General features: G+C 43.8%; 3 protein-coding genes across 5 annotated transcripts in view; all 3 read right to left on the reverse strand.

Moving 5' to 3' along the window:
- Positions 1-954: 954 nt before the first annotated feature.
- On the reverse strand, positions 955-1,585 carry LOC119657922 (tRNA-specific adenosine deaminase 2). Its single transcript, XM_038065109.1, has one exon. It carries the CDS (start codon positions 1,545-1,547, stop codon positions 1,065-1,067), a length of 483 nt encoding a protein of 160 aa, XP_037921037.1. The 5' UTR covers positions 1,548-1,585; the 3' UTR covers positions 955-1,064.
- Positions 1,583-8,103, reverse strand: LOC119657921 (single-strand selective monofunctional uracil DNA glycosylase). The gene is made up of 3 exons (XM_038065108.1): positions 7,616-8,103; positions 7,295-7,558; positions 1,583-1,895 (listed from the first exon to the last, which is right to left on the reverse strand). The coding sequence occupies exons 1-3, from the start codon at positions 7,952-7,954 to the stop codon at positions 1,632-1,634; spliced, it is 867 nt and encodes a 288-aa protein (XP_037921036.1). The 5' UTR covers positions 7,955-8,103; the 3' UTR covers positions 1,583-1,631.
- Positions 8,104-13,939: 5,836 nt separating this feature from the next.
- Positions 13,940-24,604, reverse strand: part of LOC119657492 (fibroblast growth factor receptor homolog 1-like) — a 100,527-nt gene continuing 89,862 nt past the window's right edge. For all 3 annotated transcript variants that reach the window (XM_038064416.1, XM_038064415.1, XM_038064417.1), the window contains exons 8-11: positions 15,524-16,299; positions 15,262-15,455; positions 15,069-15,206; positions 13,940-15,005 (exon numbers count right to left, since the gene is read on the reverse strand). In XM_038064416.1, the coding sequence (XP_037920344.1) occupies positions 14,792-15,005; positions 15,069-15,206; positions 15,262-15,455; positions 15,524-16,299 (1,322 nt within the window). In that variant the 3' untranslated portion in view covers positions 13,940-14,791. The remainder of the gene's footprint in view (positions 15,006-15,068; positions 15,207-15,261; positions 15,456-15,523; positions 16,300-24,604) is intronic.

A 24,604-nucleotide genomic window follows, 5' to 3' on the forward strand; every position in this document is an offset into this window, starting at 1 on the left:
AGATATTATTAGAGTAGTCAAGGTTTTTGAGGAAAAATGCCACCGCCCGTTGAACTCCTCGACGTCCGATAACCAGAAGTAATATCGGTAATAAGAAACAACCTTGGCGGACTCCGCTTTGGATCTCAAATTCACATTTTACCCCGATGCGACACACGAAATTTTGTGCAATCATATATCGTTCTGATAATACCTAATACCAATTGACCTTACTGCAACCTCTGTGATCGAACAATGTGCCACCAATGACGAGGCGGTGGAAGCTGGAGAGATCCATAAACCGCCCACCATTATCAATTCGTTCACCAAGACCGTGCTTTCCCATTACAGGTCCGAGCAAGGGGTTGTCAGAGTCAATATCTGACGATAGTTCTACGCGGTTAGGAGTTGACGGTTGCACGAGTAGGCACGAATCGTACTATTACCGGTTTGCGCTGCTTCTTTTGAAGGTTCCACACACAAATCAATAGTAGATCCAATCCAATCCAATCTAATAGTAGACATGCATGCACATTCGCTTTAGAGTGTATTAAATTTGTCTAATCAAATATAGGCGAATAATCGAAAACAAAGTTCCGATCCTGCATATACAGCTGCAACTGAAATAGCGTCCATCTTGCCGCCAGTTTCGGAAGTATGGGCCTTCCTGGGTCGCACGAACTACTTCCTCATCTACATCGCGCAGCTGTATGAACTTCATCCGTGTTCCGTGTTTCAAAGGAATAGGATGAGGTGAATACGTGTTTGTAAGGAAAGACACTGCAATGTCTCTAGTAGGCCCGGAATAAAAATTAGTTGTCGAATTATTAGTAAGTCAACTTTTAAATAAAAGCAAAACTATATTTATTCCCCGCAAACTTCGTAAAGATATATTTTTTTTTTGAGATTATCAGCTGTAGTAGAAAAATTCCTGAAATGATGAAACTCCGATGCTAAATAAAAAATATTTCTGGGAAAATATAGAAAATTCTTCTTTTATTCCTATTGATTGGCCTTTTATAAAGACAAAATAAAAAAAAAAAAAATCAATATTGAAACTTCAACCGGTAAATGAATATTATTCGTTAAGATTTCTTAATTTTAGGCTCTGGAGCCGCAGGGTTTACACCCTTGTAGAATTCCTTGAGTAAGTCCATAGCTTCTTCCGCTCTATACCCTCCCTTGAAGGGTATATCGCACTTCAAAATCTCAGTAACATTCAAGATAGTTTTCCCCCCAAAACGGTCATTGGCACATCCATAAACCACTTCCTTAACACCTAAATTGCAAAGAGCACTAGCACACATTATACATGGCTCGACGGTCACAAAAACGGAAATTTCAGGAAATACATTTTGTCGACTTAAACAATTTTCCGAACAGTATTTCAAAGTTTGGTCGATGCAGACGAATTCAGCATGCCTTGTTGCATTCTTTGTCGCATTCACATAATTCCCTCCTCGCGCGATTATTTGATTCTTGTAAACAAAAACACATCCAACCGGAACCTCCCCAATACTTTGGGCGGTGCGAGCCTCCGTGAAGGCTTCATTCATAAACTCATCCATAACTTAAAAACCAGAAACTTAAGAACTATAATGTATGAAAAAAGATTGAATATTGTTCTTGTACTTTGTTTTGTTTTTGAGTTTTTAGATCTCGTTTCGAAGATACTTCATGAGATCGTTCTCCTTGAAAAATATTTCCGCTTTCTCTGGCCAATTTGTGTTGTTTAAACTGCGTGGACTTGGGTGCGCGAGCTTCAGAAACCTGATGTCTTTATACTGCTTGGATAAGTTTTTGAAACAATCGTCAACGTACGTTCCAACTGCAACTACTATTGAAGGATTCACGAGTTGTAGTTCCTTCTCGAAGTACTTGAGGCAGATATCGCGCACTAGATTTTTCTTGTCACCCTGAAAGTATTGGAACATTTATAGGAAAGTATTGACAAAATTATAGGACAGAACATATTTCAATGATTTGAGGGAAAATCGAGCAAGTAAAAAAAACTAAATATGAATATGTTCAAAATGTCTCAGGTCCACTGTAAAATGTGATTGATCTGCGATAATTACTTGATGCGTGAAAACTGTAGGACACTAACGTGTTTTATTATTCGTTGATTCGATTACTATCATATACAACTTTAGGAAGAGGATCAAGGAGTAAATAATACTACGTAAAAGTTTTCCTGAAAATTTGAAATATAATAAAGCGTGGCATGGTAGGAAATTGAACGAGACTAAAAGAAAACAAGTCAGAATACCGGAAGCTGGCGCTTCGGGTGTAAATGTTTTATGTTCAACTTACGTTTTTTTCGATTCGTATATGACCAAAAACCCAAAATATTCCTTCATACTTATTTGAAAGTACAAGAAATAAGTACATGTTACAGACATAGATATTATGCTCCCGCTAAACAAATAAACACGGCCTATTACCGAATACTGTAATGATTTACTTAAAAAGTATACATATGTACATATAAAGAACGTATATTGAATGCCGCTTGTTCAATATACAAATATATCTATCTGAATTAGACACTACCCCAAAGCTTCATTTATTGTATATATAAATATTGTATAATATAAAAACATACATATGTCCTGTGGAGTAATTGATGTTGATATTGAATGATTAAAAAACTAAAACGAAATGTTTCCCTGCGACCCCGTCTTCATATGAGCTCACTTTGATGTGAATTGATCTGTTATGACGATGTCGTACACGTTTTCGAATGCTCGAAGTTCACATCAAATATAAAAGTTTCACCTTCGATAGCTTTGTTGTGCTATCCTTTATGATTGTGCTTTGTACATCTAACATAATCCCTTATTAACTTTATTTGTGCACATGTCGGAACGGGATGTACTTTGAGGCCCACATTTCGTTTAAATACAACACTCATTTTTCAGATTTTTCAGTTAGATCATCATCATCAATGGCGTAACAACCGGTACCCGGTCTAGGCCTGCCTTATAAGGAACTCCACACATCCCGGTTTTGCGCCAAGGTCCACCAATTCGATATCCCTAAAAGCTGTCTGGCGTCCTGACTAGGGCATCGCTCCATCTCAGGCAGGGTGTGCCTCGTCTTCTTTTTCTACCATAGATATTGCCCTTATAGACTTTCCGGGCATCCTCATCCATACAGATTTAGTGACTCGCCCTCCATACCTTATTGAGCCGGATTTTATCTACAACTTGACGGTCATGGTATCGCTCATAGATTTCGTCGTTATGTAGGGGGCCAAAAATTCGTCGGAGGATTCTTCTCTCGAACGCGTCAAAGAGTTCGCAATTTTTTTTGCTAAGAACTCAAGTTTTCGAGGAATACATGAGGACTGGCAAGGTCATTGCCTTGTACAGTAAGAGCTTTGACCCTAAGGTGAGACGTTTCGAGCGGAACAGTTTTTGTAAGCTGAAATAGTTAGTTGCCACCATATATTTTGTCCTGCCTTCATTGATGTGCAGCCCAAGATCTCGCCTCGATTGCCGCCTGCTCGGTCTGGATGAAGGCAGTTTGTACGTCTCGGGTCGTTCTTCCCATGATGTCGATATCATCAGCATAGGCCAGTAGTTGGGTGGACTTAAAGAGGACCGTACCTCTTGCATTTACCTCAGCATCACGGATCACTTTCTCGAGGGCCATCTCCCTTGTCGTAGACCGTTGTTGATATCGAATGATCTTGAGAGTGATCCTGCTGCTTTTATCTGGCCTCGCACATTGATCAGGGTCAGCCTAGTCAGTCTTATCAATTTCGTTGGGATACCGAATTCTCTCATGGCCGTGTACAGTTTTAACCTGGCTATGCTATCATAGGCGGCTTAGTCGATGAATAGGTGATGCAACTGGTGTCCATATTCCCCTAGTTTTTCCATCGCTTGCCGCAAAGAGAAAATCTGATCTGCTGTTTTGCCTGGAGTGAAGCCTCTTTGGTATGGGCCAATGATGTTCTGGGCGTATTGGGCTTTCCGACCTAGCAAGATAGCGGAGAATATCTTATAGATGGTACTCAGCAACGTGATACCTCTATAATTGCTGCACTGTGTGATATCTCCCTTTTTATGTATGAGGCAGATAATGCCTCGTTGCCAATCGTCAGGCATTGATTCGCTGTCCCATACCTTGAGCACAAGTTGATGAACCACTTGGAGTAACTGGTCGCCTCTATATTTAACTAATTCGGCTATAATTCCATCGGCTCCTGGCGACTAATGATTTTTAAGCCGATGAATTGTACGGACTATTTCTCCTATACTTGGTGGTGGCAGTATTTGTCCGTCGTCTTCAGTTGGCGGAACCTCCAACTCGCTGATGTTCTGGTTGTTCAGTAGCTCATCAAAGTACTAAATCCATCGTTCCAATATGCTCATCCTGTCGGAAATCAGATTTTCCTCTTTGTTTCGGGAGGATGAGCATCGAGGTGTATAAGGCTTCATCCTGCTGACTTGTTGGTAAAACTTCCGCACCTGGTGCGGTTGCTCCCTGTACTTTACTAGTTCACAGACCTGTTGTTTCTCCCAGGCTTCCTTTTTCCGTCTGTGAAGTCGTTTTTCCGTTCGATGGAATTCGTGATAAGTTCTGCACGTGCCCGCGTTCTTTGAGAATGGAACATTATTTGATATGCAGCATTCTTCCGTTCCGTTGCTAGCGTCGAACCAGCCGTTCCGACTACTTTTGCGGCTGAGGCCAAGTATGTTTGTGGCCGTATCAATGATAACATTCTTCAGGTGGTTGTGAAGGTCATTTGTTGATGCTTCATCTCCAAGTCCTCTATTGACTGCGGTTATTGCGGCATCCATTTTCCTCTTAAAGGTGTTGCGGAGGGCTGTGTTGTGGATGGCTTCAGTATTAACTCTCACCTGATTGTCAGAGGGGATTCTGGGCGGTGTTGTTATTCGAGCTCGGAGCACCATGGCAACGAGATAGTGATCCGAGTCTATATTGGCCCCTCTATATGTTCTGACATCCATCAAGGCTGAGAGGTGGCGGCGTTCGATCAACACGTGGTCAATTTGGTTGGAAGTGGTCCCGTCTGGAGAGGCCCATGTATATTTGTGGACCGCTTAGAATATATGCCGCGTCCAGCTTCCGATTTCCCGACTTATTTTTTAATTTCTTATGTTTACATATTATATTTTATAACTCCGTCATGCTATTAACATAGTAGGCTAGCACCAAGCCCAGGTAAAGAAGGAGGGTTTGAGGCAACGTACTTTGTACTATCCTCAGTAAACCAAAAATTAAATGCTGAGATCACGGAAAGAGATAAATAAAGTGTAGTTGGAGTTATTCCACTTGGTGACAGCTCCCGCGACAGGCCGACCAAGAAAATGCATCCAATGTTGTTAGAAACAAGATGATCGAATCGAGTAAGGAGCCTCGGAAAATGCTAGGGCGTCCACCTCAGTCGATGCAGCAGGATGGGCCCCGATCCTGTCGAGAAATGGGCAAGGGTTTTTGACGCATGGACGGCATCAGGACGTAAGTAAATTAGTACGAACAAAACAAATACGTCCTGCGAATTAAACCACCGATAAAACAGCGTGCGAAAGGCACTGGCCCGCCGCGCACTAAATGACGGCGATGTCGTGAGAAGAAAGAAGAAATAATCTCACTTATGCTATTACCAACCATTACGAATGTGGAAGAAGATACGATCCATAAAGCGGCCTCTGCAACCCTCGGGGTCACCAAAGTAAACGGTACATCAACCGAGATACTTGGCTTTGGAATGACGACGTGAAAAGAAACGCCTCTATCACAAGTTTCTCGACAATAAAATGCGGGTCAATTGGCAAATTTATAAGAATGTTAAGATCTGTACCGACTTGGCAAAGCCGAAACAAACGCACACAGGATATCTAACACTTCTATTGCGTTAATGACAAGAACGGCACTTTGCTTACCAACCGTCGAGCAGATTTCAACTGAAAAATTGGCTCATCCTCCACTTCCGCAATCATTGCCGACATTTGGAACAACTGAAGTCGAGAAGGCAATAAAACGAATGAAATCGGGGAAAGCCATAGGACCTGACGACATCGCATCTGAGCTCTGACTGGCACGAAAGTACCACTGTTTCAATATGGAAAAAGAAAAGTAGTCCAGCAGAATGTTCAAATTACCGTCCGATCCCATTACTTTCCCATACCATGGAGATTTTTGAACGCATTCTTGACAACCGTATTCGCGAAATCGTTGAAATAACCGTGAATCAAGCCGGATTTGTCAAAAACTGCGGAAATACTGACGCAATACACGCTGCGCGGTTACTCATGGAGAAACACCGTGAGAACCATCGTCCTCTTTACATTCCATTCCTGGATCTAGATCTTCTTAGTGCCAGAACAACTCGTGCTTTGCATTATGCAGATGATATTTTCCTAGCATCTAGTAGCAAAAATGATCCCGAGCTACTTATCCAGAAATTGAATGATCGCCTCATGCAACACGGTCTCAGATTGAATCTGAATAAAACTGAATTTTTGACTACCGATCCCCATGAAACAGGCACAATCACTGCATCGGGTCAACGATATCAGTCAATGGACAACTGCGTTATGAAATTGTTTCACGCATTAATGCAACCTGTATGAGGTGGCGTTCTGCAACTGGTTTTCTTTGTGATCGACGTATCAACGAACGCCTCAAATCTAAAATTCACCGCAATGTCGCCCGTCCTGTCGCTCTCTATGGTTCTGAATGCTGGTAGACTATAAAAAACATTGAACGACGTCTTGCGGTAATGGAGACTACGATATTGCGTTGGACGAGTGGCGTGACACGTTTTGATCAGATCAAAAATGAGGATATCCGTGATCAATATGGGATTGAAAAATTGCGAGAGAGGCGTTTTCGCTGGTATGGTCACGTAATCCGCGCTAACAAGAATTCACTTGAAAAGATTGGTCTGAACATCGACATCGATGGTAAACGACCAAAAGACCGCCCCAAACAACGGTGGCTTAATACGCTGGATGGGGATTTAAAAGCCTCGAGATTGCATCCAGATCAGACATTTCATTTCTGATGTCGTGTCCTATAGTTTTATCGCGAGGTGTGTCTGGTACACACTCAAGCATGACGAGTAGCATATCTTGCCATTTATTATTTATGATTCCATTTCAATTTTATTCTTTTTACAGTAGGAGCCAAGATTTCAAGATGCTGTGCCTGTGTGCAGAGGCAAATCACATGTAGGTAAACCCGAAAACGATAAAACTGACGAATAAGTCTTCTAATAACATAAAAGCGATAGCTAATAGTGGATTTTCCACGTTGTTGACATGAATGATCTACTCACCTTCAATTCGCCGGGAGTTATGTTCTTCCCGGAAGCATCAAAGAAAGCCAGTGGACAGAAATTGTGCATAAAACAGTTCACAGAAAACACGTCGAGTCCGCCCGAAAGCTTATTCAAAACACCCCAAAAACGTTCTCCACTTGGTTCTTCAATGGTACAACCAAGACCAGTAACAGGACGTTTAGGGTGAACCTTCAGTGGCTGCTGAACCGATCCCTCCAGTCCCATCAGCTCCTTGACCGTTTTTATATTTCCAAACGGAACCTGAAAAGATAATCAGAATAAATTCACACCAACTGCGGTGAATTTTATTTAGCGTACTCCGTTTTGGCCCATCCCATTGGGTCCAGGATTCATGCCAACGAACATGAGAGCCTTCGGTCCCTTGAGGTACTTCCGCAAATAGGCGCAGTGCAGGTCACCGGCATATTCCACGGGATTGTAGATGTAGGGAACGTTCACATCTAGGCCACGCAACTCATCATTCAGTTCGCACTCTATATCGTAAAACTTGGACCAGAATGGTTGCGAGAAGTGGCCAGAGACCCCGACTCCACGGTTTTCCGCTCCTGGCGACGTGTTAGCCTTTAATTGCGCTTCAAGTCTTGCTCGTAGCATTGCGGAGACACTGAATGCTCGATAGATTGAGAATAGTCTCATGTGCTCAAGGAGTTTTGAAGTGTTTATGGAATTTCCCCGTTCTCAAGATTTCAACTAGATGGAAACTTACCTAGCAAACGACGTCGTAGTTTACAACGCTTTGGATCTGTCCAATTAGGGCCCTTCCCACCAAAACAAACTCTGAAGCGCCGGTTGTCAAATACCAATGATTCTCAAAATGTTAATCAGCTGAAGATTTCTTTCTAGGTTTCGACTCAGTTATCTTATTCACGCACCGGGGATTTCCCGAATTTTAAAAAGATACGATTCCGGACAGACGAATTGGGAATATATGTACACATAATTTTAGTTAAATAAAGCTGAAAACCATAGTTATCAAACAAGCAACTATTTTTGAGCACGATAAATCTATCTGTATGTACAAAAAAGATGGATTTTGAAGAGCAAAATCACTTCTCTTATCAATATGTATTCATTTTTTGATAACATTCGATTTATTTTTCTTTAATTTGATTATACATAATTTATGACTAAACTTAATACTAGACTTATCTCTAACAGCTTAACTTTACCTAGTGACTAACATTTGGCTTAATACCTAATTTAAAGTAATTTTAATATTTAATATTTTAGGACTTATGCTATAGAGGGGAAAATCAGGAAAAACCCTTCTTATATTGTTGTTTGTACGAAGGAATTGTAAGAATACATGAACGAATGGAGGAAAAATACATATAGGGGACGGCGGTGTTATTGGGCGATGGAGTAAACGAGGCCAGGGCGGTGTCGATCGTTTGGGCGGTTGTATATAATCATCTTACCATCGCGATAGCTGCTTTTATGAGTGGCAGTGGTTAGGAGATCTTAAGGGAGGGAATGGTGGCGGCATGAGAGGCTCGTGTTATAGCTGTGCACGTGGACAAACTGGATGAGGTCATTTTCGTGGGATTAGCATTTAATGAGGAATTTGGTTAGTGAGGTAAGGAGGATCTGGTCTATGCGGGAACAATTTATCTCGTCGTAGACGGCTTGGTTGGAGTGGAGATTGGACTGGGAAAGGGACAGGCGGAAGAACCTCTTTTCACGCACCCGTAGACGCTCCATTTCAGCTGAGGAGACGTCGCACCATGCGACGAATCCGTATCTAATTAGGGGACTGAGAAACTGCTTACAGTAGAAAAGTTTGACTTTGGGGAGGATGGCTGAGTCTTTCTTGAAGATGGGCTATAGAGTTTTTAGTCCTGCTAAGGTTTTGGAAAGGATGAAATTTACTTGAGGCACGGGTTTAAGGGTTATTCCAAGGTATTTAGTGAATTGGACGGAAGGAATGGTGGATGTTCCGCTTTTAATAGGAGGTTGCGGGTGCTGGCTAGCATCTTACAGGTAAAAGTGGCGCTACCGCAGAAGACGATGGCTTCATATTTGCTGGGGTTGAGGAGAAGTTTCCAGGAACGGAGGAATTTGTTGAGCGTTAGCATCGTGGTATTGGTGCGGTTTTGGGAGGATTGTATGCTTCGGGAAGAGGTGTAGAAAATCAAGTCGTTAGCGTATTGTCTGGTTTTGACAGCTTGGGGGGAGTTGGTAGGGTGCTGGAGTGGGATATCGGCGGTGTATAAAGAAAATAGGGTTGCTGACAGAACTGAGCCTTATTATTTCATTAGGAAATTTTTTTTTTCACAACAGGAAACGTGGAAACCAAAACAAGTACAATATTTAAGGTCACAGCTTATTTGATACAGTTTCAAATTATTGTTAAATAAAACATACATATGTGCTAATAAGTATTATTTAGTTTGATATCCTTTCGCTTTAATAATAGCTTGAAGCCTATTTGGCACTGAGTTAACCAGCTTTTGTGTAAAACTAGGAGTAATTTTTTGCCTTTCTGTCAGCTAGGAAATCTTATACTTCCTTAGGTTGTTGTCGAAAATTGTCCATAAATTCTCGATGACGTTCATATCAGAAGACTGTACCGACATTACTTGCGCTTCGGATCATTATTTTGGTAGAAACACAAATCTTTCTGGATACCCAGTTTTTCGGCGCTTTGCAATTATTTTTTTAGTAAACCAAAGTAATGCATTTAGTTCATTGTGCCCCTAATAAAAACTAGACTATTTACTCCGGCTGCGGACATTCAGGCCCAAACCATAACATAACAACAGCATTCCCATGCTGCTTCGCCGCTGTTTTGAGGTTCTTTTTGTTCAGCTTGGTATTTACTTTGTGCCAGTCATAAGACATCCCATAGGAGCCGAAAATATTATACTTTGACTGTTCCGCAAAAGTTACGGTATTTTCAAATAGAATCAACATCTAATTGCCCCCGGACAAGGCAAATCGGCTTTTCGTGTTTGTTGTTGAAATACATAGTTTCTTGCGAGCTGCTCGGCCGTTTCAGGCATGGTCACAGATCGGACTGTTTCAGTACTGCACGACTTTCCCAGTTCATCACGAATCTCACTAGCCAACTTCAGAGCAGATTGTTGGTTTTTTGTTTTAATTTTTGGGATAACTCAACGACCACCTTAGCGACTTTCTGTCCTTATTTTCTAATAAATTTATGTGTACGAAATTCTCAGTTATGTGCTAAAGTTTAGAGGCACTTAAGTTGACAATTTCAACAATTTTATGAACGCAGTCAAAGGGTAGTATAGCTCCAAGGGCGAAACGTGGATTGGTACCCAGGATGGTCCATAAAACCTGGGAAACGGCTGCCACAGCTCACCGACACCAATAGCTCTACTACCAAACCATATCTCCATCTCCACGTGGTGAACGCTAGGAGCTCTTTTTTAACGAAAAGCCGCGCCTAAAAACAGGACAAATTGTACCAATTGGTCCTCCTGTTTGGGGGTTGGGTAGGGCTGACAGCCCTACATGGAAAATCGAAGTTCCGAAGCCACATCAAGAGCCTCGGATTGGACAGATAACACAATGACGAACCCGCAACGACAAAGGAATAACGATTTCCGCATTTTCTCATGGAACGTGCGCTCCCTGTACAAAGATGGAGCTGCCAAGAAGCTAGCGGATACCCTGTCCCAATATAGGGCTGATGTAACAGCGTTACAGGAGATGCGTTGGACAGGGACCGGTTTTCAGGAGAAGAGTCGCTACACCATACATTATGGCGGCCATCCAGTAAACCATGTGCTCGGAGTAAGTTTCTTAATCAGCCAAAAAATGAAACCTGCTGTTATCGGCTTTGAAAACGTAAGCAAATGACTATGCACTCTGCGCGGCGAGGCAAATTTAGAAATATAAGCCTCATTAACGTTCACACCCCTACAGAGGAGACTGCCGAGTCGGAGAAGGTTACCTTCTACGAGGTTGTAGAACGAACCCTCGAAACCTGTCCCAGATATGATATCAAAATCATACTTGGGGATTTTAACAGCTAAGTAGGGACAGAGCCCGTATTCAGGCGATACGTTTGCTCCCATAGCTTACATTAAAATACAAATGATAACGGACTGCGGATTATTCAATTAGCAGGGTCACACGAAATGGTTGTTGGCAGTACCTAGTTTCCGCGGAAAGCGGTTCACAAACATAGGTGGACCTATCCAGACGGGACCACTTTCAACCAAATTGACCATGTGTTAATTGAACGCCGCCACCTCTTCACCTTGATGAATGTCACAACATATAGGGGGGACCAATATAGGCTAGGATCACTACCTCGTTGGCATGGTGCCCCGAGCTCGAATAACAACACCGCCCAGAATCCCCTCTGACAATCAGGTGAGAGTTAACACTGAAGCCATCCACACCATATCCCCCCGCAATACCTATAAGAGCAAAATGGATGCCGCAATAACCGCAGTCAACAGAGATCCTGGAGATGAAGCATCAACAAATGATTTTCACAATCACCTGAAGAACGTTATCATAAATACGGCCACGAACATACTTGGTCCCAGCCGCAAAAAGAGTCGGAACGGCTGGTTTAACGATGAAAGTAAGCTATCTACGGAACGGAAGAATACTGCATACCGAGTAATGTTGCATTCTCAAAGGACGCGGGCACGCGCAGAGACTTATCACGAACTCCGTCGAGCGAAGAAGCGACTTCACAGACGGAAAAAGGAAGCCTTGGAGAACCAACAGGTCTGTGAACTCGATAAGTACAGGGAGTAACCGCACCAGGCGCGCAAGTTCTACCAACAATTCAGCAGGATGATCCTGCCGAGACAAAGAGGGAAATCTGATTTCCGACAGAATGGGCATATTGGAGCGATGGGTTGAGTACTTTGATGAGCTACTGAACAACCAGAACATCGGCGAGTTGGAGGTCTCACCAACTGAAGACTGCGGAGAAATACTGCCACTACCAAGTATAGAAGAAGCAGTTCGTGCAATTTATCGGCTTAAAATCATAAGTCGCCAGAAGCCGATGGAATTACAGCCGAATTGGTTAAATATGGAGGCGAACAATTACAACAAGTTGTTCATCAGCTTGTGCTCAAGGTGTAGGAGAGCCAATCAATGTCTGACCACTGGCAAAGAGGCATTATCTGTCTCCTACATAAAAAGGCGATATTACAGAATGCAGCAATTATAGAGGTATCACGTTGCTGAGTATCATCTATAAGATATTCTCCGCTATTTTGTTCAGACTTCATTCCAGGCAAATCAGTCAGCAAAAGATCCAGATTTTGTCTCTGCAGCAAGCGATGGAAAAACTGTTGGAATATGGACATCAGTTGCACCATCTGTTCATCGACTTTAAAGCCGCCTATGACAGCATAGCCAGGTTAAAACTGTACACGGCCATGAGAGAATTCGGTATCCCAACGAAATTAATAAGACTGCTAGGCTGACCCTGACCAATCTGCGAGGCCAGATAAAAACAGCAGGGTCATTCTCAAGACCATTCGGCATCAACAACGATCTAAGACAAGGGGATGCCCTATCATGCGTCCTCTTTAACTTGGTCCTGGAGAAAGTGATTCACGATGCCGATGTAAATGCGAGAGGCAACATCGTCTTCAAGTCCACCCAACTATGACTAGAATGAGAAGAATTGCGAACTCTTGGCCGCGTTCGAGAGAAGAATCCTCCGAAGAATTTTTGGCCCCCTACATGAGGATGGACGATTCCGTAGCCTACATAACGACGAAATCTATGAGCGATACCATGACCGTCGGATTGTGGATAAAATCCGGCTCAATAGGTTACGGTGGGCGGGTCACTTAATCCGTATGGATGAGGATGATCAAGCCCGGAAAGTTTATAAGGGCAATATCTATGGTAGGAAAAGAAGATGAGGCAGATCCTGCCTGAGATGGAGTGATGGCGTAGGTCAGGACGCCAGACAGCTTTTAGGGATATCGAATAGGTGGACCTCGGCGCAAAACTGGGATGTCTGGAGTTCCTTATTAAGGCAGGCCTAGACCGGTTGTTGCGCCGTTGATGATGATGATGATGATTGTGGTATGGCGGTTGGCTGGAATGATGTGTCCTAACACACTTCAAGCCCCGAATCAATTGGATTGTTGCGAACGATTATTATTACTATAATAACTTGACGAAAAGGATGGCCCCAGACTCGGCATACCCCACAATTTGTAATGGTCGTACTTGCGGAGCGGTGGGTGAGACCCTCAAGCACTTCCTTTGAGATTGCCTAGGGCTAGCTATAACCGGGCTGCGGACACCAGAAAAACAATTGGTTGAGGATCTCAAAGGGATCTCTGATTGCAGGATTGGCAGCTGAGGTATCCAAACACCAGACGACAGCGCTTATTGGGCTACTCGGCTACTGATATCTAGCCACCCACCCACCGCAAGGAGTTCTCCTAAAGTCATGTTAATATCGATGCCGGTATAGTCTACATCCTGCCATTAGTTCTTTCGGAGTGACATCATGAGCTGTATTTAGTCTTTTCCGCTCTTGGTTTGATCTCGGGAACAAAAAAAATCACCCTGACACATACCAATTTGTAAAAGTTTCCTCTTCAACTACAACGACTTCGTACGGTACTGAAAAAGAGGAATATTATGAAAAATACAAAGCAATTTTACGTCAATAACTTTATTAAAAGCAACCTAAGCAACTGGAATTGCAAAAGCCACTCCTGCATCAAATAATTAGCGTAAATTTACATAGTGACAAAAACGTGGATACCACTTTGTTAAAATTTTGCCAAATATCCTTAAAATTCGTTCCTTTATTGCTATATTATGTTAAAGTCTATACACATAAAATGCTGTTCCGTTTGTTTTTACAAATATAAATGATAGTTTGTCAAAACTACTGCAAATAAACAATTTCTCCTTAGGTGAGCCGCTGCTTCCCTTACAACGAACCTTCTATGTACATTACACTCTCAAATATCCATGAAAAATCAAACTGAAAATGGAAATGTCGGATGAAAATAACCAAAAGTTGCCGCCCTGCGATTAGCTACGAATACCAAAAAGTTCTTTGCTCTTATAAAGTATATTTGGAAACTCATATTTGACTAGCTGAGCTAAGAATTTTCCTGCGGTGGCCACAACGAGTGATCCTTACGGTTAAAGGTTTTTGGTATTGATTATTGTATTCGTAACAAAGTAAGGATATTCGTACTACATATAAAGTAATGGTGATTCATGAACCTTATGTCTAAATTTTGTACAGTTTCGCGTGTAGTGCCTTAAGTAGTTGGGCTTGTTCCCCCGGGTCACGCCCCATCGGCGAGCCCGGAGGGTATACACAAACTTACAAATTCTCAAATCAACAATTAATTGCCGTGGCGGCACTCATACGCACCACGCAAATACACGACTATTCTACTCGACAGTCTTATTGAGTACTTTCCCATCTGCGTTCCAAGGAACCTTTCAACAATTCTTGCGTGTGGATTTGGAAACCATTCAGGGACACATTCAGTGGTACCGCAGTAATGTTTCCCTAAAAGTTTCAGTATCGGATTCATCGCCACTGGAGGGCGGTGTTTCTAACAAGGGCACACTTAAATCTAAATACTCCTCGTTAGCGTTTGCCGTCGAAGTTAGAATTTTATCCAAATTCTCGACTATTTCACTGAATCTTGGACGAGCGTCGGCATCGAAATTCCAACACTGTCGCATGAGCAGATATCTGGAAAGAAATTGAGGGCGGTTGAAAGTTTTGCCGATGGATCGCCGCAAGATATCAACTTACATGTTCAACGAGCATCGGTATGGCTTCTCCATCCTGTTCCCCTCTAACAAATAGCCGTACAGTTCCTCGGCTGTAACCTTCGGGTAGGGTTGGTCACCGAAGGTCATTATTTCCCATAGCAGCACACCAAAAGACCACCTAAATTTCCATCTTGTTAGCACTTGTACGGCTCAAACTTTGGTAATACACTTACACATCGCTTTTTGTGTCGTAAAATTTATCCTGTAATGATTCCGGAGCCATCCATTTGATTGGAAGTCGACCATTTGTATTCTTTCTGTAATAGTCCGTGTCTTGGATATCTCGCGCAAGACCGAAGTCGGCAATCTTCATGACATAATCGTCGCTTACCAGGACATTCCTAGCAGCTAAATCGCGATGAATGCACTGAAGTGATAAAAGGGGTTTAGTTACGTTTGAGTACTTAACGAAATGGCACCGAAAGGCCTACTCACCCGTCTCGATGCCAAATACTCCATTCCTCTAGCCACTTGATACGCAAAAGAAATCAAGTCCTTTTGCGTTAGCACCTTCTGATCCTTCTCGTCTCCGCATCGAAGATCATCCGGTAATTGACACATTTTATTTGCTTTCAAAAAGTCTTTAAGGTTTCCGTATGGCGCATATTCCACAATTACGTACAACGGACCATCCTGGCTGCAGCATCCCAACAGATTAATTATATTCTTGTGCTTGCCGATCATTTTCATGACTTCCATTTCCCGGACTAAGCAAGCCATATCGGCGTCTGTGTGGCCCTCCTTCACCATTTTCACGGCGACAATTGTGGATTTTCCGTGACCTTCAATACCGAGTGCCTCGGCCATAACTACCCGTCCAAATGCACCTTCGCCTAGCGTATCGCCTAAAACGAGCTGATGTCGCGGTATCTCCCAAGTAGAGTCCAACGGGAATTCGTATTCATTGAATGGAGCTGGATCGCTATTGCTGTTCTGCAGTAAGGTTGTCCTTTGCTTCTTGATTTTAATGATGGGCATAATCATTTCGTCGGAGGTACCACCTTCGGGGCTGGGTTTATATATGACAACTTTCTTTGTCCACTGGTGGACGGTTTCCATTCGGTGCTTTATAAGTTTGTCGTGCCTCCACTTTCGCAACATGAACATTATTATTGCGCCGAAGAAGCATAGGAGAATTATTAGTGCTGTGGCGACAGTGAACCATTGGTTCCGCAGTGATGCAACGGATGGTGCTTCGTTAACGATGATTTCTGCAATGACAAGGGATCATTTAGTTCAACTTCCAAAACACCACCACACTATCGGAAAGCGATTTCTTAAGATATGGGGAATTCACTGCTTATGTAAGCCTATTAAGCTGAACTGACCTTATGGCCACAACTTTTGACTATAGAAAAGGATCATGATTAGTTTCCGGAATATGTTCACGATCCTCACTGTGCAGTGCTGAGGCCCTACAGAATGCTTGCTTTCTTCAACTTTAGCAAGAATTTCGGCAATATACATGGACATTCAGGGCCTAAGCGAAGTTAGATAGTGGAATACTGGAGACGCTCTTGTGTGTTTTTGTACGCTGTTGTACGAATCCGTTGTCTGACTGTTGCTGTTGACTGTTACCGCAGGATGCACTCTGCATGCCGGATTCTGACAGGAAATGGACTCTAAGATTCCAGCCCAGGTTGAAGAGCATCACATTTGTGCAGTGCTGCGTACGAAGAGGAGTTTCCAACTTTGAGAAAAAGAATACTTTCTATGAAGAAATTGCACGCAGAGGAGAGGCTTAATAAAGTTAACATTGTGATGCTGATGGGGGATCTGCACAACAAAATGGGTTCTGACAACACCTTTTGTTAGGAACCATAACAACATTGTCAGAATGAAGGTTATATAGCCCCGTCATCGGCGGCACATTATTCGGGAACAGAGTCTGCCAAAAATTAGTGAGACCGACCACATCGCGATCAACGGTAGATATAGAGAATATCGTTTTCAGAATATACGCAAATTGAAAGGCATTGACATTGGTCTCGAAAGGAACCATCATTTGATGATTGTTTACCTTCGCTTGCAGGTGTTTACTGTTTCTGCTTGCGGGGGAATAGAGCGTGGCCCCTCAAATTCAACACGGGTTATCTTCGCAATTCTGCGGTCGTTCACTAGTGGAAACACTTCATTACTGTATAGACGACAAACCGGACACCGGAAATGTTTTTATTTGTAGCGCAGATGAAGTTGTTGGCAAATTTTCAAAATGGACGTCACACGACCTGGTTGACTGCGAGAACATGTAGGCGGATGGATGAACATAAGGAAATGTAAATAATCAGTTGGTTCCCTTGTTCGTTAGTGGTAATTTATTTTGGTACGCACGCAGCACTGAAGGACCAACGTGTTTTCAAAATATTGGGGGGAGGGGGACCATCATCGCGGAGACAGATCGAACAAAGTAAGGGGCAGAGAGCCCTGCTGATGGCCCAAAATGACCCAGCTCCTTCACTGTGTAAAAGTAGCGGAAGGATATACCATCCGGAGAAGTTCCAAGAAGGGGACCATCATCGCGGAGGCAGACCGAACAAAGTAAGGAACAGAGAGCCCTGCTGATGGCCCAAAATGACCCAGCTTCACTGTGTAAAAGTAGCGGAAGGATATAGCATCCGGAGCAGTTCCACTCCTTTGTGGATGATACCTTAACATGCGGATATTGACTGCTCCTCCAAAGAAGGTAGTTTCTGCAGTTTTTGATGACATGCTACGTTTACTTATTATTATTTGGTGTTTCCTGCTGTCGTAAACATAATCCTGGATTACATCAGAGAACAGTTCGAAAGCGTAGTTGATAGATAGTGGAACCAGCCTGCCAGAAGGTTTTCACTCTATAATCTCCTGTACAGAAAACTTAAACATCCATCTGATCATTATGGAGCAGTGTGCGAAGTTTAGATCATTGCTTCGCCTGTATTTCGTCGATTTCAAGCGCGGACTGAAAAAACAAGCTTCTCACTCTGACTGATGCTCGCCCTCTTATTTGCATTTGCTTATTGTACATTTACTGTGACTCAAAAGCCCAACGACTTCATCAACATTTGTTTGTGTCGTGTCTTTGGTTTTCTTTCGGGCCGACAAAATCTTAAGCAAAGGACTACCTTGGCTTACGGGCTAGGTGCCGGTAAAACGGTTGGTGGGTAGGCGAAAGTGGCAGTGGAAAGATCACACATTGCTAGCTATACCATTCAAAGAATCGACTATCCCAGAGCAACCGACGAGCGGTTCGTTTTAGAAACACTCTTCTATTTGCAACCGAGTTTGTAAAGTAATAATCTAACCCTTTAATATGATACGACACGGGAGCATATTAAAAAAAACAATTTTGTACCTCATTTTCCATCTTATATGAGGTGACCCTACTTAAGCGGAACGTCATGTAGCCAGACTAGGGCGTCAAAAAAAAAACACTTTTTCCAAACCAGGGTGTTATGTGAATAGTGGATAGTCTGGAGTTATACTGATCGCCTCAGCTAGTAGGTCTGACTTTACTTTGCTACTGGCGGTTATGGCATGGCGTACCCTCAAACTCCATGCTCATGAGAACTAAATGATATGGTAGCAAAAACAAAATAAAACTAGTCGGGAGACGTAATATATGCATATATTATGTGAGAATATCTATTTTCCCGTCGAAATGAAATTCAAAGTCTTGAATTTACACAGCAGCGACAACTTTGACTTATTATAACTTTGTTAGTAATAGTGAGATTCACCCCAAGCGTAGTAGGTTTATGCTGTATGTTACAGTCTACATTGCTGCAATATTTTGTGATTCTAGAATGAAATTAAGGGGGGTTTTGCAGTCAATTGTTAAAAATTATATAATAGTTATAGGTTTTGGAGTAGTTAGTTTCTGAGAATGGGTCCGTGAAAGAAATGATCATTTTCGACCCCTCGCACTCTCCACCTTTCCAACAAATGTCAAAACTAAGAGCGGCTTTGGAAAGTACTATCCGAGACCTTTCACTTGATGGTTCACATGAATATATTTACTAAAAAAAAATTTATACCGCCCTTAAAGTCGACCTAGAATGATGTAACTCACTCCACCAAATTTGGTGTCAATCGCTGTAACCGTTTCTGAGAAAAATGCGTGTGACAGGCAGACAGATTTCAGAAAGAGGGTCTGGCTCCGTTGTAGACCTGACCTTTGTTAGCCCTGCACTGGCCCGTGGTATGTCCTGGTGCGGTAGTGAACGCTACACCCGCAGCGATCAACAAGCAATCTTCTTTGAGGTATGTGTGAAGCCACAAGGCAAAGAACCATCATGCCCGAAACCGAGATAGATTTCAGGCTCGTTTGCAAAAGCTTTGGATGAGCAGACCTTCATAGACGTGTGGTTAGACCAGCCTAATAAAGTAGGCGCCCCTATGGAAAGAGTTGTCTATGTGGTCGAATGCCTCGTCAAAGCATGTGACGCGTCCATACCTAGGAGGTGCTCATTTCCCAGTAGAAGACCAAACTACTGGTGGAATGGAGAACTGGCCAGCCGTTGATCAGCCTGCCACCGAGCCAGCCCAGAGGGAGGTAGGTAGAATTCATCAGAGGCAAAAAGAGTGCACCTATACAGCAGCCCGCAAAACCCTCAAGCTCGCCATCCAGCGTAGCAAGAGGAAATGCTTTAAGAAGTTCTGTTCAGACGCGAACGTAGACCCGTGGGGGATTGCTTATAGAATTGTGATGGGACGATTCAGAGGTCATTCATCTCCGCAGATCACTTGTCCTATCCTCTTGCTGAAAATCATCCAGGGGTTATTCTCGCAGCAAAAGGAGGGCATGGAAACATTTTAACGACTTCGGAATGTTACACAAATACTGCCAGTCACCAGAGATGAGCTACTGGATATCTACGGTAGAATAGGAAATAACAAAGACCCTGCCTGGACGGAGTACCGAATATGGCCTTTAAGCTTGTCGTGAAATCCAGACCCCCGCTGAGTTGTGCATGCCCGAGGGGATATTTCCAGCGGCATGGAAACAGTAGAAGCTGGTACTTCTGCCTAACGCTGGTAAACTTCCAGGTGAACCATCCTCATACAGGCCCATATGTCTTCTGGACACTGGTTGTTGAGAGTCAAGGAGGCCTTTCAGATTAGCAGTATGAGTTCCGTAAAGCCAGATCAACCATTGATGCCATTAAATTGGTTACTGGCTTTGGCCGAAGATGCAATTCACGGAAAGGGTAGTACCAGCAAATATAGCGTAATAGTAACTCTGGACGTAAAAAAATGCATTCAATTGGGCCAATTGGAATCTAATACGGAAATCCTTAGCGGAGGTTGGTATTCCCGCCTATCTCGCTGCTATCATGGATAGTTACTTAGCGAAAAGGAGGCTCTGGTATGACACCGATGAAGGAACCCAGTCCCGTATTGGGCTCACTACTGTGGAACATCATGTACAACGATGTACTTACTCTTCTCCCGAAGGTGGTGGCCAATGAATTTCAAAGATTTCCACCTTCTCAAAAAAAAAAAAAAAAAAGATAGACAGACAGGTAGACGGGCAGTAAACCGATTTTAATAAGGTTATGTTTTACACGAAACCTTAAAAAAGAACGAGTGCATCTAGTAGTCGTCGCTAGCAGAGTCGGAAAAGAAAGAACTAGCGGAGATCAGCCTGCAAAGTAAGAATGGCCTGAAGAAGTTTAAGCTTTATTTCAAGAGGGGAGAGTCCTCGGGAGTTCAGAAGCAAAGGTAGGAACCAGGAAACTTAATTGCAACGTTAGATGTCAAGGGTGTCAGGCAATTCTTCCTAAACGGTATTCGGGGTAATTGCTCATACATTAGAAGTAAAGATTAATGGAAAACATTATTGCCAGTAGCAGCTTGTACCTGATAAAAAGAAAATCGCAAAGCTTATCAACAGTAACGTTTCAATAGACTTCAATAGACTCTTCAATGTAGCGGGGTGTCTCGCTTCCAGAATCAATTGTGTCTTCATTCCTTTCAATTAGGGCTCTTATTGTTCCAAATTTCGTCTGCATGTCCTCTTGTATGGCAAAATACGGATCGCCGGTCGGATGAGAGGGGCGTGGAAACGGGAGTATTCCTAATGGTCACGGAGTTTTCTCTCCCCTACGTAATTTTCAAGCGACCCAGTTTTTCTCTCTACAGCGCTGGCAGATCATCGGCCTCTAGCAGATGTAGAAGGTTGTAGTGATTTGCCCAAAAATAATGAGTACCAGCCATAGTATTTCTGTAGAGAAATCTTTGATGCAGGAGTTGAAGAACAAGGCCCGACAAATATGAAGCTCTTCTTGAAACAGAGGAGTCGGATAAATTTACGTTGTACAGCTTCATGACCGGGCAGTCACAATTGGGGAAAGGAGACCAAATTACAGAATAATATTCAAAGAGTTGAAATGTGTTAACGACGACCTCCTAGAGTGTTACTGCTTTAAATGAAGTCCTTTAACACATTGCAAGGACAAGTTCTAATTGGATTATCGCGCCAAAAATTACTACTGATTAGCATTGCCGCAAGAATTACAACATCGTGACGTTTACCATCGCATTGAAAAAACCAACATGTTGATACGCTGCGATGCCAATGCGAGGAACATGCTTTCGAACAGTTTGGAGACCAACGAAAAAAGTTGGTCTCTCTTTGACTTTGTTATTAACATAAACCTATCGATGTGTAATAGCGGAACTAAACCAACCTTTTAGTTCCACAGCTTCGGAAACTGTCACGATTGGGAGGAGGTCCTTGATATTCACCCTTTCAGAGACCGCAGAAGGACCGACTAAAAATCGTTGTCAGGTTATCAGAACTAAACTTACCGGTGCTTTCCATGGTGACATCCGTTCGAAAGATGAACTAAAGTTAAAGGTCAAGGTTCTAGAGAAGGTGTTTGATGTTGTCTTTAAAGCTTCGTGTCCCGCAAAATACAGCAAAAAGACATTGCTTTAACTTTAATAGTCCAATTCTTTGCAAACCACAATTTTTAGGTACACCGGAACATAGACTAGGTTTTTTACAATCAATACTCGATAGATTTAACAATTAGACTTTATTAATTAATTTATTTAAAGAATGAACAAAAAGTGAAGTGACTATTTGCTCGTTAGAGGCAGAAGAGAATTATCTTGCTAAATTTCGAATGCTGCGAATCCCGCCGCGCCACATCACTCCGCCCCCAGATGAAACCTAGGGGTTTCGGCAACTGATCCCGGAACTTCGTTCACCGTCAATCCACAAAACGGACACGACGCTACTTCGGGGCGGACACGGGTTTCAGCCTGGACAGAGAGACCGCCTTCCTGTGTCCACCGATCTCGAGCTGGAAGAAATGTTCTCCCCGCTCGAGAACGCGGTACGGGCCTTCATATGGAGGCTGCAGCTGCTTCCGGACGGCATCCGTCCTGACCAGAACGTGCGTGCACGTGTCCAGTTCCTTGGGCGAACAGGCAGGTGTGGACGAATGTCGGGTGGGTGGTGTGGCTTTTATGCGTCGGAGATTGTCTCTCAGCAGACGCACCAACCCCGACTCTGTGAGACCCGATCTCTTGTCGAAGACCGGATCGCTTGGGAGTCTTGGGTTCTCCCCGTATACCAGCTCTGCGGGGCTGGCAGCAAATTCCTCTCGTCGGGTTGTACGTAGGCCGAGTAGGACGAGAGGCAAGACTTGGGACCAGGACGGATCGTCACGTGCCATAATGGCGGCTTTCAGCGTCCGGTGCCAACGTTCTAGCATCCCATTGGGTTGCGGGTGGTATGCAGTAGTCCGCTGGCGTTTAAAACCAAGGAGTTTGCCTAACTCGGAGAAAAGGGTGGACTCAAATTGCATTCCCTGGTCAGTGATGACCACTGCAGGGACGCCAAAGCGAGGTATCCACTCTCGACAGAGTCCGTAATGTCTTTCAGAGGTATCGCCTCAGGCCACCGCGTAAACCTGTCGGTGATTGTGAGACAATACCTATAACCGTGCGAGTCTCGCAAAGGCCCTACTATGTCGAGGTGTATTGTGTGGAACCGCTTGGTAGTGCGGGGGAATGAGCCCACTTCTTTCCTTACATGCCTGGAGACTTTACACTTCTGGCATGCGATGCACTCTCTGGCCCAGGAATTGACATCCTTATTCATAGAGGGCCAGAAGTATTTCTCGGTGACTAGCCGATTTGTTGTCCTGATGCCTGGATGCGCCAAGTCGTGAACTGCGTGGAACACTTCCTTGCGAAAGGTGGCCGGAATGTATGGCCGAGGTCCCTTTTTCGAGTCTTCGCAGCAGAGAGAGAGGTTTGAGCCGAAGATGGGCAACTCCCGAAATTTGTATTTGGGGTTGGATTTGAGGCTCTGAAGTGCTGCGTCATCCTCCTGCGCCTTGGCAATAGCCGAGAAATCGAGTGAGGCGGGGATGTTAACCTCGGAGACACGAGACAAAGCGTCAGCAACTATGTTGTCCTTGCTGGACACGTGCTGGATATCTGACGTAAACTGGCTTATAAAGCTCAGATGTCGAAGCTGACGAGGGGATGCTTTGTCGGGCTTCTGTTTCAAAGCATACGTGAGAGGCTTATGGTCCGTGAACACTGTGAACGGCCTGCCTTCTAGGGAGAAACGGAAGTATTTGATGCTCTAGTACGCGGCGAGCAGTTCGCGATCGTAGGTACTGTAGTTCCGTTGAGCGGAATTCAACTGCTTCGAGAAGAAGCTCAACGGCTGCCAAACTTGATCCACCTTTTGGTGAAGGGCAGCACCTACTGCGATGTCAGAGGCATCAACAAAAACGGCTAGGGGTGCATCTTGCAGAGGGAATGCCAAGAGTGTAGCGTCGGCCAGTTGTTGACGGGATTTGTCAAACGCGCGGATAGCCTCTTCAGACCACACGATCTCTCGTGTGTCCTCAGTTTTGGGGCCAGACAAGTACGCGTTCAAAATGGACTGGTGATGGGCGGCTTTGGGCAGGAAACGACGGTAGAAGTTTAGCATGCCCAAGAACCTCCTCAACTCCCTCACTGTCTTTGGACGCGGGAAGCTTGTTATCGCTTGCACCTTGTCTGGGTCGGGCTGCAATCCTTCAGGGGAAATGAAATGGCCGAGGAATCTCACCTGTTTTTGGAGACGTTGAAAAATGCACTCGAGATGGGCTAAGTGCTCAGACTCAGGGGAAGAAGCGACCAAAACATCATCCAAATATACGAAACAGAAGTCGAGGTTTCGCAGGACCGAGTGGATGAACCTTTGAAAGGTTTGCGCCGCATTGCACAATCCGAAAGTCATCCGGGTGAACTCGAAGGGTCCAAAGGGTGTGCATATTGCCGTCTTTGGAATGTCTTCAGGAGCTACTGGGATTTGGTGATAAGCCTTGGTTAAGTCCAAGGTCGAAAAGATGCGGCAATTCGCGAGATGATACACAAAGTCGTGGATGAGTGGAATTGGATATCGGTCAGGAACAGTCTGTGCATTTAGCCTTCTGTAATCCCCACATGGGCGCCATTCGCCGTTTGGCTTAGGGACCATATGCAGTGGGGAAGACCAAAAGCTGTTTGAGGGCCTGCAGATAC

The sequence above is a fragment of the Hermetia illucens genome, chromosome 5, assembly GCF_905115235.1.
Source record: "Hermetia illucens chromosome 5, iHerIll2.2.curated.20191125, whole genome shotgun sequence".
Lineage (NCBI taxonomy): Eukaryota > Metazoa > Arthropoda > Insecta > Diptera > Stratiomyidae > Hermetia > Hermetia illucens.

Excerpts from the sequence above, each read along its gene's own strand:
- LOC119657921 (XM_038065108.1), bottom strand. The coding sequence starts at position 7,954 with ATGAGACTATTCTCAATCTATCGAGCATTCAGTGTCTCCGCAATGCTA. Across the intron at positions 7,559-7,615 it reads ATGGGATGGGCCAAAACGGA|GTTCCGTTTGGAAATATAAA; the intron begins GTACGCTAAATA and ends TTATCTTTTCAG. Across the intron at positions 1,896-7,294 it reads TAACTCCCGGCGAATTGAAG|GGTGACAAGAAAAATCTAGT; the intron begins GTGAGTAGATCA and ends CAATACTTTCAG.
- LOC119657922 (XM_038065109.1), bottom strand. The coding sequence starts at position 1,547 with ATGGATGAGTTTATGAATGAAGCCTTCACGGAGGCTCGCACCGCCCAA.